Source organism: Melospiza melodia, chromosome 8 (genome assembly GCF_035770615.1).
Source record: "Melospiza melodia melodia isolate bMelMel2 chromosome 8, bMelMel2.pri, whole genome shotgun sequence".
Lineage (NCBI taxonomy): Eukaryota > Metazoa > Chordata > Aves > Passeriformes > Passerellidae > Melospiza > Melospiza melodia.
The window spans coordinates 9,580,082-9,598,639 of record NC_086201.1 but is presented as its reverse complement, the minus strand read 5'-3'; the positions used below and the strand labels follow the sequence as shown (position 1 = coordinate 9,598,639).

The 18,558-nt window shown below is 47.3% G+C and overlaps 1 protein-coding gene and 2 long non-coding RNA genes across 3 annotated transcripts in view; all 3 read right to left on the bottom strand.

Annotated features, from left to right (window-relative positions):
* Nucleotides 1–2,015, bottom strand: part of ITGB5 (integrin subunit beta 5) — a 57,914-nt gene extending 55,899 nt beyond the window's left edge. Inside the window, exon 1 of the mRNA XM_063161740.1 lies at nucleotides 1,910–2,015. Coding sequence (XP_063017810.1) covers nucleotides 1,910–2,015 — 106 coding nt within the window. The remainder of the gene's footprint in view (nucleotides 1–1,909) is intronic.
* An 11,026-nt stretch (nucleotides 2,016–13,041) lies between these two features.
* On the bottom strand, nucleotides 13,042–15,514 carry LOC134421168 (uncharacterized). The gene is made up of 3 exons (XR_010028533.1): nucleotides 15,427–15,514; nucleotides 14,994–15,195; nucleotides 13,042–14,130 (listed from the first exon to the last, which is right to left on the bottom strand). It is a non-coding gene; the product is annotated as an uncharacterized LOC134421168 (long non-coding RNA).
* A 509-nt stretch (nucleotides 15,515–16,023) lies between these two features.
* On the bottom strand, nucleotides 16,024–18,515 carry LOC134421169 (uncharacterized). Its single transcript, XR_010028534.1, has 3 exons — nucleotides 18,361–18,515; nucleotides 17,125–17,236; nucleotides 16,024–16,061 (listed from the first exon to the last, which is right to left on the bottom strand). It is a non-coding gene; the product is annotated as an uncharacterized LOC134421169 (long non-coding RNA).
* Nucleotides 18,516–18,558: the final 43 nt, after the last annotated feature.

Here is an 18,558-nt window from a genome sequence, read left to right as displayed (position 1 = left end):
ACCTCCATTCCTGACTGCTGGTTTTTGAGAGTTTACTTAGTCACAGTAAGAGCTGAATGAAAACCAAGTCTCCTCCTTGCAGTGCATGCCATGACCAAAGCAGCCCACGCTCCTGTGGCCAGCCATGTGGTGACATTCCTCCCGGTGGCAGCTTTTGAAGTCTCCAAGTATGCTTTTCTTTCCACTCTGCAGCAACGCTAAACCATTTCCAGCATTGTTGTGAAAACAGAGCTTTGTGAAGCCCTCCAATTTCAGACTGAAACCTGAGCTTTTTGAGTTGGAGTTAGAAACACACAGGGTTTTCCAGATGCAAGCCTTTGGTCCAGTGCAGTCTTTCCCAAATCCAGCAGAGGAAGGACCTGATGATGCTCATGCCAGTCCAGACCCTTGCAGATGCTGGGGCAAGTCACCCACTGAGACTGGAAGGAACTCAGTCTGCTCTTTGGACTGTGGCACATTTAATGAAACCACTCCTGAAAAATCAACTGAACTTCTCATAATGGGGAAAATTCCATCCAGGGTTTAGCTGGGATTACTCTGGAGGTGAATAATCCACTCCCTGCACTGCCCACATACAGTCCTTCACACTGATGCCACTGAGTCCTAAGCACTGCACCCTACTTATTTTGCACAGTAGTGTCCAGCAAGCACAAAGAACATCTCCAAATTACATCCTTGCCTTGGACTGAGCTGCAGGAGAGCCCAAAAAAGTAGAAGATGACAGTGTATCCCACTGGACAGCAGAGATTTTGATACATCAAACTAGAGATGCAGAGCAAGATAGGAAACTCTGATGAAAGGTACTCATCAAATTTACTCATAAAGATGCTCCAGGCAATCAGACCTCATTTTAAACCTGTTCTGCAAGAAATCCTAGTTTGGGCAGCTCCTCAAACAGAGGTGAATGTACTGGCTTGCTTAGGGAAGACAGATTAAAAAAAAAAAAAAGTGATGCACTTTATACAGCTAAGCATTAAAAAGGAGCATTTTATCAATGCTTGCAATAAGCATTTTAAGAGACCCGAGATGGTCTGCTACAATACTGAACCATCACTTTCATGGATCAGGCACACAAAAAAAATAAAATTAGGAAAACTTCTCCTGAGCTTTTGCAATTATGTGCCACAGCTCTCGGCAAGATGAGCCTCTTCCTAACATTACTCATTAAAATATCAAGCACTTAGAGTAAGTACTGGAATGGTGGACTTAGGCATTCTGTGGGGTCCCTTCTTATAAAAAAGTTTCCCCAAATGCTCAGAGAGGGGGGAAACCCTATTTCCAGTAGTGCTGGAGCAGAGTTACAAACTGCACTGCAGTTCACGTGTGCGTGTGCAAACCGAGGGCATCCCCACGAGGGACAGGGACCTCTGTCTGGGTGCAAGGGAGGAACGATGAAAGGTGAGGGCGAGGATCCCGGTGTCCGGCAGGGCACAGCCGTGTGCGGCTTTCTGCTGCAGCTCCTCATCCCATCGATTATCACACCAGGCAAACACCCCGGGAAGTGCTCACCCTGAACAGAAGTGGCTGCAGCCGCTCCCATTAGGAATACACACAGAGCGAGCGGTATAAATAGCAGATCCGTGCTTTTTAAGGCGAACACCCCGCGGATGCGGTCCGTGCCCCGCAGCGCTGCCGGAGCCAGGCGGGACGGGGCCGGGGCCGGGGCCGGGGGGGATGCGCGGAGAGCCCCGGCAGTGCCACCGCGGGCAGGGGACAGCGGGGACAGCGGGGACAGCGGGGAGCGCGTCCCGCCGGCTGCGGGCGCACGGCGGGGGAGGCAGCGGGAAGGGGGCGAGAGGAGCGCAGCGCACGGACGGTACCGGAGCGCACCGAGGCGGGTCTGGGGGCCAAGCCGCCTTCCGGAGCGGCGCTGGCGGGGCCCGGGGCGGCGGCAGCGAGCGGCCCTTACCTCTGCCGGGCTGCAGCGGGGCGGCCAGGAGGAGGAGGCGCAGGAGGAGGAGCGGGGGGGGCCGGCGGGCGGCGGCGGGGGCCGGCAGCCCCCCTCGGCGGGGCATGGTGCGGCGGCCGGGGCGGCCGGGCTGCCCTTCCCGGCCGGGCCCTCCCCGCCGCCTTTTGTGCGGCCGCGGCGGCGGCGGCGGGAGGAGGAGGCGGGGGCGGCGCCGCGGAGCTGCCCGGGGGCGGCGGGACGGCACGGCACGGCACGGCACGGCACGGCACGGCGCGGCGCGGTGAGCGGTGCCGCTGTCCGGCTGTCCGTGGGTCTGTCTGTGCGTGTCTGTCCCGCTGGCGAGGGTGCGCTGCCGCCTCCCCGCCCCGCGCAGGGAGGCGTAGCCCCGTCCGGAGCGGGACCCGCGGGCACGGCCGGGCCCACGGACACGGGACACGGACACACGGACACGGACAGGCTGCCTCTGCTGATGCACATGCAGCCGCCCGGCCGGGCACGGGCAGACACACGGCGTGCGCAGACACACGGACACGGGAGCAGCAGCGCAGATGCGCCCGCAGGCACACGAGGAATGCGCGCCCGCCTCTCCGCTCGCAGCCGGGCTCGCACTCATTCCCCACGGGTCACTGCCCGCTCTTACGTGGCGCTTTTGCCGCCGCAGGGATTTTCGCTGTGCAAACAGGCTGTGTCCCTTTCTGTGTCCATTGCTGAAGGGCTCCCTGAGCCGCGGCACCCGCTGCACTCACGGTCCGGCGGCTTCTGGGCACGGTCCGCCCCCGGCGCTGGGACATCAACACTTCGGATCGACAGGAGGCACCGGATTGTGATCGTGTTTGGGTTGCTGGAGAGCTTTCTGTAGTTTTCTGCTTTTAAAATAAATCATAAGTCATCTCTAGAGCTGATCATTGGTTTTAAAAGCAGTTTATAGTAACAGGCAACTTACTCATGATCTGCAGACCTTCATGACACCCTCATGTCTGCTAGATCTCACCATCAGATCTTGCTTAAAACACATGTTCTCAGACAGAAGTGATTAACTCTAATACCACCTGCCAAAATTCCCCCTTACTTGCATGGATTCCCAAAGCTCCTCTCACAAACCTTGCTGATTTCTTCAACCTCTTCATACCCCCGGGAGAAACCCGGTTTGGGTTTAAAGTGACTATTTGTTGTTCTAGGAAATACACACCTACTAAAGTTGTTACATTTTAACTGTACCAGGGCCGCTAAATCAAAACAAGTCCTGGTTTGGCTGTGCGAGAGTCACAACCCTACTGCTTGCAACCAGTGCAAAAATATCACTAAATGCCTCACCAAAACCTCTGCCATGGCAGGACTGTGGTGTGTGGGACAGGCAGTAACCCACAAGCTGCCCTCAAGCTTTTGGCTGTGCTTAGGGAAAGGGACAGCATCAGCTCTCCCTGTTGTCCCAAAAACATAAGGTGCATGCTGTCACCCTTTATTAATAATAAAATCAATACTGGCCATGTTGGGGCTGACCTGGACGTACAAGATCTGGTGTGTGGGGACTTCAAAGCAGGCTGTTCCTCTGTGGAATATTTTATATTCCTGTGGGGAAAAAAAAAAAAAAAAAAAAAAAAAAAAAAAAAAAAAAAAAAGGAAAGAAAGTGAAATGCAGATCCTGCACTTGCAAGAGTTAAAGTACCCAATTCCTGGGTAATTGCATTACTACCCAGAGAAGCCTTGTGTAAACCTGGATCTTCTGTCCGTGCCCAAATACCCCAGGACCCAACTGCAACTATGACTATCCGTGGATAGACTCATGTTTGAGAGCTTTAAACTATTCCTGGCTGCAGGAGCAGGGAGACACTCATCCCTCATGCCTGCATCCTGCCATGCTGCCCTGGGAGCAGTGGCTGGAGGAGCTGATGCCCAGGGGCAAGTGGCAAATGAGCAAGGGGGGAAAGGAAAAGCAGGGCCATGGGGTAAAGAAACTCCTTGGAGGGAAGGGAACCACCTTCTGAGACTCAGCTGTGGCATCTCAAGGGGCAGACAAGAGGGCTTGAGGAGGCAAGCAGTACTTTCAGAAGGAATGTGCTGCAGCAGGACCAGAGCCAGGCCAGGCACAGGAGCTCCCCAGTCCCTGGTTATTTTTAGCTGGGCTCACTCTTTCTGCAGGCGCTGGCACAAGCACCTGGTGCTCGCTGTGCCCAGGCTGTCCTCGTCCCACAGCCCCCTTGAGGAACCCCAAGAGAAGGGGGAAGGCCAGGAGCTGCTGCTGTGCACTTTTGGAGCAGTAAGATATTGTTGATGCTCAACATCTGCTATCAGCCATCATGTTTTTCAAGCCAGATCCTTTGAAGGTCCTGCAGAGTCACAGGTGGCTTATCCTATCCCAGTATAGCACCAGTGACCAGCATCACTGTGTGCTGTGTACAGGGAGGACCCCAGGAGCCACAGGGGAGGAATGCTGTGGCTTCCCTAATGAGAAGAATGTTAACACCCTTCTCTGAAGCTGGTGCTGTGCTCCTGCCCCACATGCAGCAGCAAAGAGGATGTAACTGCACAAATGGCCAAACAAACATCTGTAACACCAAGAGGGGGAATCCATGGTAAACATAAGGTGGGCAGCTCAGTTCCAGAAACAGAAGGCAGCCTTGTGTCCCTGAGCTTGGCCACCAACTAAGAAATGAGGCATGAGCAGGGGTAATGTGTGGCCTGAGATGAGATCCACAGAGAAGTTTTGGTATAAAACCTTCCTGCTTGCAGGTGGCAATGTGCCCTGGTTGTTTTTCTGGAGTCAAGCATGGGGTGGCAGTAGATGCCCCAAAAAAAGATTTCCTTCATGTATGAAACCAGATAACCCCTTGATCTTCCTCCTGGGATTCCCTTGTTCTGAATAAGGGATTGAGAAATAAGCTTTTGGTGCCCATGTCTCAACAGGATCATTATGGACCCAGTAGAAGATGAGTTTGAGGCAGCACCAAGGTTTTGGGAAGAGAATTGAAAAAGGGCTCTGTCTCCTGGGGATTATGAAAGGATGAGCTACAGCAAAGACTCCCTTCATCTCCAGAACAGCCACCACCACAGCCTGGGTCCTTTCTCTCTTGACCATCCTGTCTACAAAATGCCATTCCTGAGGATCACACAAAGTCCGTGAGATCCCTCAGGCTCCTTCAAGTGTTTACGTGCCACAGCCCATAAATACTTGCCAAGGCCCTTGGACTTGGCTTTTCAGTATCACTGCACAGTTTTTCTGTAACAGAGAGAGGAAAATCCCTATTTGGAAAGGCTTGATCTTTATGTTCATTTTCTTATCACTTACACTTTAACCTGTGGTTAAAGCAGAATATAAACCCAGGGTGTCTGACCTGGGTATGGATTTTAAAGTGATATAATTATAAGTTGATTCTCTGTCTCTTTTATGATCAGTTATATAAAATCCTTTATCTAAGATACTTCTAGTGTTCTACAGATAGGTTTTCATTGTCCTATTTTCCTTGGGGCAGGAAGGGTGGATGAAAGCATCTGAGTCACATCTAGATGTCTGCCATGGCACTAAAGAGGTTCTGATTTTCAGTGGTGATTCCTTCTCTCTGCACAAGTCTGAGCCACTCCCAGGCCCTTTCAAAAGCCACAGCCTGCTGCAGGGTGAAGCTCCATCTCTGCCTTAGTGTTTCACAAAATACAGCCACTCTCCAGCAGCAAAATCCTGGGACATCTCTGACTTTCTCCCATTTCCAGACTCTGTGGCACAAGTTAAGTTTGCTGCTTCCTAGCAGCTCCAGCTGGAAGAAACATCATCTGTCTGGATGTGACTCCTTACAGCCCCATTATTGGTACACCTCATGCAGCCACCATACCTGCAGTAAGGTCAGGATCCCAGGCACAGCTCTCTGGTGTGCAGCAAAGACCAGCTGAGACATCTGAGATTGCCTCTTTCCAGGAGTCAAATGGCTGGATAGGAATCCAGGTGCAGCCTGGTTTCATGGTGCGCAGCAGGTCCTGAACACCCCTCAGTCCTTTGGTCCAAGCAACCCTCCCTGCAACAAAGGATGGCCAAACTGGAATTCAGATGGCAAAAAAGTGGACTGATTTGTGGTTTTAATGAAAAGGAGCTTTAGGAGAGGTGGGGGCAAATTGGGGTGTAGGATCGGGGATGGGAAATAAAAGGCAAACTCACCTGAACATTGGAAACCTCCTCCGTGTTGCAAACAGTTCCTGTGCTAGGAAAACACTTCATTTTCCTTTCCAGGTCCTCACCATGCTGTTTGCTGTTCCTCCTGGCTGTGCCGTGGTGGGAAAGAGTGGACAGAGACACAAGGTGTGGGCACTGTGCAGCTTTGCCATCCCCGTGTTGCCCCCTCGCACAAGTGAGGCACAGACCCGGCTGCTGGGGCTTTCACTTCCATGGAAAAAGCTTGTCTCTTTCCAAGGAAGCTGTAAAAAAAAATACAATTCACACAAAATGCTTGTTAGTAATAGGCAACTACCACGTGCCAAAAATTACAATAATAAATTTAATCCTATTTCTATTCTCTGGCTAAAGATGCAGCACATGTTGCTGCTGCCTGCTATAAAAATAGATATTTTTACCATGTAAAGATGGTAAAAATACCTCTGTTCTCAGATACTCAAGAGCAACACTACTCTCAAACAACTCCTGACCTGCTGAAGAGCAGCATTGCAACACTTCTGGGAAGCAGAGAGCAGCACCCAAAGGGGTTTTTTACCAAATTTTGACTCTCTAATAGATGAAAAAAGGCAGAGCTCAGAATAAATCTCTGAGCTAGTCCATGCCTGAAGCTGCTGGGCTGGAAAGTGAGGGAGGTACAAGGGGGAGACTTTCCTCTGTGGTACATAAAGCTGAGACAGGGATGATGGAGTTTGAAGCCAGCTTGGCCAAACCTGGCCAAGTTTTGGTGTGCCTACATCCTCTGGAGCAGGCTGGGAGGCACTTGGCTGCCTGTCTGCAGGAGGGGCTCCCTGATGTGCTGTACTGAAAATGGTGATGGGCATCTCCAGCCATGAGCCATCCCAAAAAATATGCCCCAATCGCCAGGGTTCAGTAATGCTCCATCAGAGGGGCAGGAACGCGCTCGGCTGGGACACAGGAGAAGGTTAAAAATTAGCAGCTCCATGGAAAGCTGTGTGTGTATCTATTAATGGTTAGCCCCAAGGAGAGGCAGCTCGTGGAACGGTTTTGGCTCTGCTGTGCCTGATCCTGCGAAGAGCCAGCCCCACCTTGTGGCCGGGGGTTCTGACCGGTGTTGGAGGGGAACGAGCGGCAGGAGGCTGGGGCAGCCCAGGGTCCGTCCCCACCACCCTGCAGGGCGAGCTGGAAAACATTCTGTCCTCCCGCCCCACATAAACTGGCCCCACTTTGGTTAGCACTCCGGGAGAAGATGCTGGATGCATCTGGCAGGGGGGTCCTGCAAATGGAGAGCCCAAAGAGATTTCTTTGTACGCCTTTCGTTTCTCCTGCGTTTCATGTAGGGGGAGCATCATTAAACAGATCGAAAATGTCAGCAGGTAGAGCCAGCTAGGCTTGGCTCCACTCAAATCTCTGGCAGAATTCCCACTGAATGCACTAAAAGTTCCTGTTTTAAGCACCTTGATGAGCACAGTGCTCTGGAGGCACAAAAGGGGTTCCAAGGAATTCACCTGGGTCTGTGCAGTTTGGAGCTCACAATGCCCCATGCAGCTTTTCAAATCACAGCTGACACCTGGCTGTTTGATCACTACCTGAAATCAATCACTGGATTCCGGTTTTTTGCTCATTTTTCTGGCAAGTGGGTTTTGCCCAGCATGAGCTTGCTGCAGAATCTGTTCACACCAATCTTGGAAGGACAAAACAGTCGAGAAATGCTGAAGAGCCTACAAGGAAAGGCCTTGCTTTGAAAAGAATAATAACATGCACATGTTGTAACACAAGTGCAGCACCAGCCCTGCTTCAGCTAAAGGAATCATAAACAGGCCCAGACCCACAATTCCTCCCCAGAGACCCCTATTGCCATTAATGTCAGTACAAGTTAGGCACTGAAATACCTGCCTGGACTTGACCCCTGTTTCTCACCAATTTAAACATTCCTCTGCTTGAGAGGGGATTAAGAACCTTAGCACTATAATGACCTCTTGAATTCATTGACTGTTCCAGATATGAAACATTTCTTCTTTTAACTTTTGGCTGATTTACCCTATAAAAGATCTCTGTGGATAAAAAAAAAAAAAAAAAAAAAAAAAACAAAACTTGAGAGGAAGCCTTTTTTTGCCCCCCAAAGTCTCATTTATGCAGCAGACTTTCTCTCCCCAGCTACATGCAGACACCTAGGACTAGAGGGGAGGCAGAGATTCCCTAATCTTAACCAGGCTTGTGTCTTGTAGTATGGAACAGGCAGCAGTGCCACCAGTGAGGGTCAAGGGGAGCCCTCACAGGAGGGCTGGGGGCCTTCCTTGCCCTCCCACCCACCAAGCTGTGATGGATGTGACTGTGGGAAGATGTGAATATCACCTTTGAAAACTGGCTGCCAAACAATGACCAAACAGGGAAACTAGCTGGGTTTCCTCAGAGTGGCACCTGTGGTATTAAAGTTTCAGAACAGGCAAAAAAAAACAAACAAACAACCCAAAAAAGCAAACAAAAAACCCAAACAAACAAACAAACAAACAAAAACCAAACAAAAAACCAAACCAAAACAAAACAAAAAAAACCCCAACCTCTCAAAAAAACCCAAAACCTCCCAAACAAACTAAAAAAAGAAAATGCTTGCCTGCCATAGATGCCTGCCTAAAGCAATGTTGGATCCCTTCACAGCCCCCTCTGGAGTCCTGAGCAACATTTTTTCATTTTTAATTTTTCTCAGTACCCTATTTTCCTTTTTCTTTGTCTGACCCTGCAAGTGTCCCTGTTCCCCTGGGGGAGTCTCTGCCATGTTTGGGCCAGCAGCTGGGCAGATGTTCTCTCTCTGCTCCCCTTGGTGTCACCCACACCAGTGGGTGCTCTGGAGGACACTGCCTGGGGCTGGGACACAGTGTCCAGGGGACTGGGAACACTGAGAAGCAGGTGAGGCACAGCTCCTTTAGCTCCTTTATAAGATGTTTAACTTCCACCAGGAGAGGGAGAGTGGGAGCTGTTGGTCTCAGTTTGCTTCTCCTGGAGAGGAGCAGACTTTGCTCTCCAGAGGTTTCTCTTTGGAGCCTGTGTGTGAAAGGCAGCACCTTCCAGACTCAAAAGAAGCATTTTGCATTTTTTCAGTTGTCTGTTTGTGAAATTTTCCGTTTGTTTCTTTTATGAGGCCGTTTTTACACAACCAGCAGAGCCGCATGTTCAGCACCTTACCCTGCCTCTCTTTATGAACAGCCTGGCCATAATTAGGTCATATAAAATCCACTATGTACAAATGCCACAGGCATCACCTTTCAGCCCATGCTGCTGTTGAATAAAGCAGCTCAATGCATTCAGAAGCTGAGAAATGTCCCCCTAGCCCAGGATGTCCATCTCATCCCAGACTGGTCCAGCAAGTGCAACAGGACAGACTGTCTTGGGGCCCCAGCTTCTTTTGCAGACCCTTTCTCCAGCACCTCCACTTTCTCATCCTTTTGTTAGGGGCTGCATCTCTCAAGGATGTATTTGCATCCTTGCATTTGTCTAATCTCCTTTTGAACCTGCAGATACAGCACCCACAGCATCCTGTGACAGCAGGTTCACCAACTGTGCCTGTAGTTTTTTTCCTGTCTGCCTTACTCTGACCTTCTCTAGCATTGTGTACCCCAGATTCTGGGGGTGTTTGACTGCTGAGTCAGGGCTTTGGAAACCCTTTAATGATGGCTGTGCACCTCAGTGAGCCTGCAGGGTGTGCCTGGCAATGCAGCTGGGTGCCACAGCCCCCACACCTGCACCATGGGATGTGCTGCTCCTTTGGCTCCCCAGGATCAGGGCCTGGTCCCAGCCACTTTAACAACCACTTTTCCTGTTTGACCTCATCCCTCCTCTTACCTCAATGACAGTGGTTTCACTTACCCTTCCTTTACTCTGTGTTTTCCTTCTCCTTCCATTTGCTCCAGTTCCTCCAGCACTGCAGACTGGCAGACATGGGGAGCTCCCCAACAGCTTCAGCTGTGAAAGCAGCCACAAAGTTATCACTGGCTTTCTCTGCTTCATCATCATCCTCCCCATCTGCCCTTCTATACCCTTGTAGTCAGCATTCCCACTGATTTCCTAGCTGCCTTTGTGGCTTTGGTGTATTTAAAGAGCCTTTTATCAGCAGCTAGAGCATCCTTGGCAAGGCAATGTACAGATCTTATTTTTAGCCCTGTTTCTTTCCTGTTTAATTGTGACCTGACATGTTTTATGGGTTTCTTTGTTCTTAGACCACTTTGGGCTTTTAGAGTTGGCTTTGGGGATTTTTTTTCTGACAAGTTGCTATAAAAATCAGTGTTTTCAGCCCACACCCCAAAACCTGGGAGAGGTCAATTTAATGCTGCTGAGAACCCTTAGTAAGCAAAGCTGCTCCATATTCCCCCCACCAACACCAGACACATGGCATTGAAACAGAGAGCATTACTGGGCTAAAGCTAAAAGGCTGAAGGATGGGAAATTTGGATAAAATAGCGATTGATGAGTTTGCAGCTGCCAAACTTGACAAATGTCACTGGAGTGACAGAGGAGGCAGGGCTAGGCTGGCCTTGCTGTAGATTGTGGGTCACTGAACCACAAATTACCAGCAGGATCCTCTGTCTCTTGGTTGTACCAAGGTCCAGTCACCTTCCTGAGCCTGGGTAAAGTTAAGGTGAAGTTAAGTCTCCCGTAAACCAGGAACAGTCATGTTCACCAGGACACCTGCCTGAATCCCTCCAAGCCTCACCTGAGTTTCCCCGCTCTCCACACCAGCAGTTTCTGTTGGGAAGCCAAGGAGATGAAAACCTCTTGCCAGAGGAGAGTCTCCTTTTCCCTTACCCCTGTCCCTCCTGTTGGAAGGAACTCTGTCATTCACCTTGCAAACAGCCAGCCATCAAACTCAAGGTACACAAGAAGTGAAAAGTCAAGCCCAGGTTCTTACCCCACTGCCACCCACAGCACCCACCATGCCCTCCCCTCCCACCCCACATTGCTGGAACATGCTTGGGTATATCTAAATAAATCTAGAATGGCACATGGCTGAAGCTATCCCAAAATTCCCAAGCAAGTATGTGTTGTAACCAGGCAGACCTCTGCCCCAGCTCCTTTGGCACACCCTGTGCACACATGCCAAGCTGTACACTCTCCAGAGTGACTTCTGGTCTAGGATAAAAGTTGGTGGCAGATTTGAGTGGCAGCCTCTTCCCACCTCTTCTTTGGGTCATGTGCCAGCAGGACACTCTGCCTCTCAAGGGAGAAAAGGGATGAGAGAACCCAGGGTGCAAAATGAGCTGTGGCAGATCCCTGGAGCCTCTCAGCCTGCCTGCAGGCATGTCCACACTCCCACTGAGGACCCAACTCAGCTCCTTTCCTCTGCCTACTTGGATTTTGAAGGATGTGCAGCTGAAACAAAGCATGAGTCAAGAGGCAGCAGTCATAAAACTCAACAAAGAGCTATTTTGCATGATGACATTTCCCAGAATAGTCACACATTGCTAATAGACAAACAGAAGTGAAATATCTGGGAGTTTGCCCTTTCGGTACAGATTTCCAGTCCAGATAAAAGAACTGTAACAGCCTTTGAAATGCTAAAAAGGAGCAGGCTCCTGGTATCTGATTGCCCCTCCCCATGAAATGGGCTAAATGACAACCGGTAGCAGTTGCAGAAATTAGCTTTGAATTAGAGCAATGAAAATTCCTCTGCAGTTAAATGATGCAAACACCTGACAGGTTTTGCTGGTTTAATTACCAGTGATAGCACATGTCGGGATATCACACCCTCAATAAAGTTTTACTGCATGAAAGTTTCTCATTCAGCATTCACCTGCATTTCCAGCCTCCGTTGCTTTGCAGAAGAATAGGAGATAACACTTGGCCAGATTCTGCCTTTATCCCATCCATTTTCCAGTGTCTCACCACATGCAAACTTCCCCAGAGTGGAGTCTGCATGGGGTTAACAGAGTGCTGCAGACACCAGAACCTTTTCCTGCTGCTGAAAAGTCAGAGAAAAGGGAAGGAAGAAAAGGACTGAGCAGAAGGATTAGAAGCTGGGAGCATCTCCTTCACCCAGGTTATTATGGAGACACACAAGGCTCAGAGAAAAAGGGGCAGCAGGCATGGGAGGCACACATTGAATTGTTGGGGGAGGGAGCTGGTCCAGCTTTTCTAGCCAGAGGAAAAATGGGTGTCTCTGCCTCATGTGAGAAGTGTAGCCACCTTACCTTGCTTTGCTCCTCACAGGACAGTACTCTCAGAGGAAAAGTCAAGAAAGTAGGAGCAAATCCCTCCCCATCCCATGAGCAAGGTGTCATGGGCAGTTAAACCCAGCTGAGCATGCAGAGATGCACACAGATGGTGGGCTTGGCTGAGGCCACCAGAACCTGCTCTCCTACAGACCCTGCCCATGCCAGACACTGAGCAGCCAGGTGACAGCAGCAAAGGGGACAGGAGTGAACTGGGAGAAACAGTGAAACCTCAGGAAAACAACAGAAAATGGCACCTTTTCTCACCAGGCTGAGAAAGCAGGGTCTGCCTCCTTTTGCTACAGAAGCCACATGGGAAAGATCAGGACTGTTTAGGCCACAGCTTTCCATCACTCAGCTGCCAAGTGGGAGCTGGTTTTGATCATGGAAAGACTGGAAACAAGCATCTGCATAGAATCCTGGTAATCTCTGCAGCCACATACAGTGCTCTCTGCCACTGACCCCCAAACTTGTCATTTAAGCTGAAAGACACTTCTTCTCATCTGGGCCACTAACAGCTGCCATCAGACAGAGCAGCTTGTCCAGCATTTCAAAGGAGACCCAGCTGCAGTAACTACACAGTTCCCACCAAAAAAACTCACTGAATATTGGTGCCAGTCTCACAACAATAAACATTTTAACTTCATTAATACTTAATAATATTTCTGAACTTCTGAGTGAAACCTGGGTGCTGAAACTAGTCTGTGCACACTTGTGTCTAAATTCTGCCTAAATTTTAACATAAAAACGTCTCTGGAGTTTAAAAAAAACCAAACACTTAAATCACTGGGAGGAACATAAGAAAGCCCTGGTACTGAGAAAAAATAATGTTTAATAGGAAAAGTCAATCTGCACATATAACCAAAACACAAAATACAACAGAATTAAATGATTATATAAATGATTGTAATCTATAAATATATGTACATGTGTGCAAAGAAGTATTTTATATAAATATAATGTTAATGGCAGTCAACAGATAATGCACACTCAGTAAAACACAGTAAAATATAAATTCTTTTACAGACTGATTTATTGACTGTATGTAAGAAATTTTTTAAAAACCCAAACACCAAGCTTATTATCATTCAAACATAAAGACTGGAGAAGAAAGAAAAATGCTAACACTTTCCACAGGAGCTAAAAATGTAAAATCAATGCAGTTTTGCAAGATGAAGAAGAATAGCGTTTGTTTGGAGATATTGTATCTTGCCATTGTATTGGGAAAGAAGGCTGTGGAAAAAGTCAGACAAGTGCCATTGTGTCACACAACCCATGTCAGCAGAGATCTGAACAGAATGCTTTCAGATGGGAAATATTGAGGGGTTGAGAAGAGTGAAAAAAACCTGTATCTAACACAGTAAATTGAAACAGGTCCGATTTTCATGAAAAACAGTTTTCATCCGCCCAAAGCTGTAGTTCAAATTAAGTGAGCACAAATCCAAGTGAAGCTCTGGGAACTGATGTTCTTCAGCATCACACATATTGCCTGGGCCAGAAGAGCTTCCAGAAGAGCTGAAAACCAGCAGGGTTAAAATCCTGGTATCTTGTGGGCACTCACTCTCTTGCCAATGTACTGGCCTCATTGAAGAAGTCTAATGTTTATTGGAGCACATTAGTTCTTTTAAAAGAAGTCCTCTTCTTCTCCCTACTCCCTAACATTATTCCCTTATTTCAAAGTTATCCATGATCTCTTTCAAGCAGGAATCTTCCTCTAGAAAATCTTGAGAGAATCTGGGGTTAAGGTCCTTGTTTTCTCTTCTGCTGAAGTACTGCATTGGTGAAAGGCTGTGAAACTCTTTGCTCTGACCCAGGGCTGTGGTGCTCATCCATCCTGCTGCTCTGGTCACTCAGTATCTGCTCTGTTTCCTAAAGCCTGTGGGCTCCCGTGATATTTCATACTACAGAGAATTTTCAGACAAGAAAAGAAGAGAAATAAGTACTCACAAAGATCATCAAGTCTAACATTTGCATGAATGGCCCATACAGGGTTTGATCCCACAACATTGGTGTTATTAAGCCAAACTGAGCTAATCTCAAGCCTCTGCCTCCTCTGTGGCTTCCTTGCAGAATTCAAGGATAAATCAGGAATTTTTTTTTTTTTTGGAACATGCCTTCCACATAATGACACACCTCTGCTGACCAGGCTCCCCTGGGCCACAGCAGTGCAAAAACTGTTCTGTATTATTCAGGGCACTTCACACCTTTCCCCTCTGCAACGCTGCAGCAGCTGCAGGAGCTCTTGCTGTGAACCAGGCAGGAGGACACAACCCCCTGGGCATCAGTCCCAGCTTAAACTGACTGTGAATCTTGCATGAGGCTGCAGCTGGGAGGTGCCACTGCAGCTCCTGTTGACTCTACAGCAGCCTAGAGGAAGCTCAGGTGGCAGCAGCCTGTGATGCTTGCAGCACACCTGTGCTGAGGGATGAGTTTGGCTGGTGCAAATATCCTATGACACAGCAGACCACTGGGCAGCCAAGCTCTTGCTTTGACCATTGCTTTTCACATATCCTTCCTGTGGCTCAAGGATGACTACTGGGGCTTTAGAAAGGTCTTCATGAGTGCTGATCTCTGCACTGAGGAAATTTCTTTATTAAGATAATTTTTTTTAGTTGCAGCTACATTGTTGGGTGCCTTTATACCACTTTGGCCTTCTAGACCAAGGGAGGATGTACAGAGGGAAGCTTAGGTTCCAATAATGTCTGTAGCCCACAGGGTTGCTGTTCAGGAATTCCATTCCCCCAGGACTATGTGAAAGACTTACCAAATCATCATAATCCCTCTCTGGAAAATGATCTCTGCTTCTGGAACGCATCTCATAGGGGTTGTTGGGCTGATATCCTGGGTTTGCATGGCCAGAGGTGGTCTGGACCCTGGGGAACATGCTTGGTCTCTCATCAATGTTCATGTCAGAATACCCTGACTGGATCAGGCTCCTCTTCTCTGGATTTTGTTTGTGCCTTGCTCTTTAGAGGACATGAAAGAACAAAGGAAATTTTAAAAGACTGTTTAGTGTGTCTTACTTTTTAAGTCCAACTTAGAGATTTGTCCACTCCCACCTTGTTTTGAATGCTCAGCTCCATTCGGAAGCATGCAACAGATTTTTACAGCATAGAGTTTTTTTTTAGCTAGTGCAAAATCCTTATTTTGAACACACAGCAAAGCAGTTTCTATTCAACTGTAAGAAATATTCTTACCTGACTGAAATAACAGAGACTGCTATCACTAAACACAGGATAATGGCTCCAAACACTGTGCCCACTATTATAAGGATGAGTTCACTGTCTGGGGGGAAAAACAGCAAAAAAGAAATGTGTCAACTGATAACTCACAGTGAATATTGAAAAACGAGGGAAGGGGAAGGGATTTATTTTCAGGCTCCTGGTGCTTACAACATTTTGTGGACACAGAAAGATGTAAATTAAGGATCTGCATTAAAGACCATCTCTGATGGATGGATGTTTTGACTCCAGCTCTGGGTCCTAATGCTGTGCACTGAATGGTTTTACACATAGCTATAGGTGAGGGACAGGAACAACTGGGAGGATGTAGGGGTTGTTTAAGCTAGTATTGATGCTAAACTATGTAGTTAGGTGTCAAATAGGCTCTTCCCATGCCCTAAGCACATAAGACAACAGAGAAATTTCACTTTCTTTTCCCCTAACATAGTCCTTCTATAAATGAAGAATGGTGGCACCCCTAAAGGTTACCACTTTTTTGTTATCTCAGACAGATTAAGCATTACTAGGTATTTTTCAAGACTATAATTAAAAATCAGAAATTCTTATACTTACTGTCAGTGCATTGCTCCCCGGAGTAGCCCACTGGACAACTACAGAAGAGAAAAAGGGGAAGGATAGACAGAAAGAAAAAATGATCTTTAGAGTCCCATTTAATCCAAACCATTCTATGATCGTAAAACAATAATATATTTCACCCCTTTATCAGCAATTTCTCCACAAAGTGTGTTCCTTACAGGTTTCCTCTTTAACCCTATCTTACTGTTACTTTCATTAAAGTGAAACAATCTGAGATTTTTCAGAGTGATTGGTGATCTTGGCACTTAACATTTCAGGATCTCAGTCTGAAAAATGTTAAAAGAACCTAATTTTTCTAAAGAACTAAATTCTGCATCTTTGAGCCATTTAGAATTGCCATGCAATGCCTTTAACAAAAGCCTCAGCATAAGGTCTGTAAGGACAGGCAACTCTACCTTTCTCTCATAGTAGTTTCTGATATTTAAAATATATCAACTTTATGGTAAGAAATGTTCAATTTGCAGCAATAATAACAACAAAAAGAGCTGAATCAATGGATATGGGGAGTGAGTCTCCCTGTTTATCCACCAGAGCAGAGCACAACCAGTCACTCACTTGGCCTCACCAGCAAACACCCTTGTTCTGTTCTGATCCTGAGCTGACAGAAATAATTTCAGAGAGGAAACGAAGCAGGAATTAAGGTCTGAAAGTTATTGGGAAACAGTGCCCACTGATAGCAGTGCAAACATTGCAGGGACTGGAGGCACATCTTGCTCTTATGCCTGTTGCTTACTAAACACATCAGCAGAGCAGCTCCCATGCTCAGCCACGCTGCCAGAGCAGCTTGTGTTATGTGGTGAAGGACTTTGTCCTCTTCCCTGACTCAGGGGTGACCTTGGGTCTCCTTCCTCTCCTCCCAGGTGTTATGAGTGCACACAAAGGACTAATGCCAAGGAGTGAAAATGCCCCAACTTGTGACACCACAGCTTGTGACGCCCCCTGCCCTGCCCCTGGGCAGCTCTCTGATTCACGTTCCTGCAGCCTGTTCTTCTGGCCTGCAGCTGGCCCTGTGGCAGATGTTCTCCTCTCCTGCCCTCACCTACAGCACAGGAATGCAATAAAAAGATGAATACTCACGCCACACATTCTCCAGCCTCCATTTTGTAGTTAATCATACATTTGCATGTTGGACCATCTTTTTCTTGTATACAGTACTTGTGTTTTGCTGCAGAGCAGTTTGCACTGCACACTGTATTTTCAGGGAGAAAAACGTAAGTGAATTGCAGGTAGAAGATTGTTTTATTGCTCTAAACACACACCCACCCCTCTCCTGTGCTTTAAAGCATCCAAATGGCTTTTTTAGGACTGTACCCATGTAAAGCAAAAACTGGAATGTAAAATCACAAAATTAGAAGTAAACAGACTGTGTTCAAAACCATCCAACTTCATCAAAAAGGAAATCTGGCTAGGCTGCATCTTCCATAGGTAAGCAATGGCCTGAAGTTTGATCTCACAGCAGATGATTTGTATGGCAAACTGTATCAGTTCCAGTCAGGCATGGGACCACAAAGGCCTACACTGGATCACATCTCACTGGGACTTATTGTAGCCAGCTTTCATAGCTTTATCTTGGATTTTTGAATTATTTTTTTATTTTTCTTAAAATCTTACATGTTAGACTTTTTTTTTTTTACTTCTGTAGTGTAAAAGTTTTAGTTTCCATAGGAAGAAAAGAAGGTATTTCTAAGAAAATTAGGTACATCACAGGGCTTTGGAGGGTAGCTAAAATATAAACAGAGCGCTCACTTAAAGACTCAAAACAAGAAAGTAAATAAAACCCTAAAAACTAACAGTTTCCACAAATGACAGAAATCATTCTTCTCACAAATGCCTGTCTAAATCCAGGTAATGCAAATCTAGAATTATGAACGAGACACAGAGTCTTAACAGGTTATTGTAGTGCATCATGAGACTTCCAGTTCTGTCAGCTTTCTTCGAGTAACCTGTAGAATTTATTCCCAAAATATGTCCTAGCAGAGAAGGCTGTGAGTATAGGATTCAATTTGTTCCATCCTTTACCTGCTTAGGTTTCAGTTCTTACCAGGACTCTTAACAGTGCATTTAAGGACTTGCCTACTCACTGGTTTCAGTGATGATTTTATCAAGTTTTAATAATTTATTCTGCTGGAATAAAATTATAGATTTGTTCAAAGTGAAATGTGAGGATGTGTTTTTATGGCTTTCTTAACAGGACGCACATTTCCTGATTTTTAGAGGTCAGCACATTTGCCCAGCACCTTTCTCAAAGAGAGACCAAGACAGGGAAGAAGCAGATCAGTCTTTCAAGGATAGAGAAAGCAGCAAGGCTCTTACCTGGACAAGAATAATTACTCCATTTTGTCTTTTCTAAATCAAATTTGCATTTGCATTCTGGAAACCGTTTCTCTTCACACTCTGTGGTTTTAGGATCACATTCATAAAACTCACAATGTTTTGCCTCTTTAAAAGAGAAACAGGGAGCAAAGTTGAATACCCTTTCATAGAAAGCAGTGCACCTGCCCAGTAAATCAT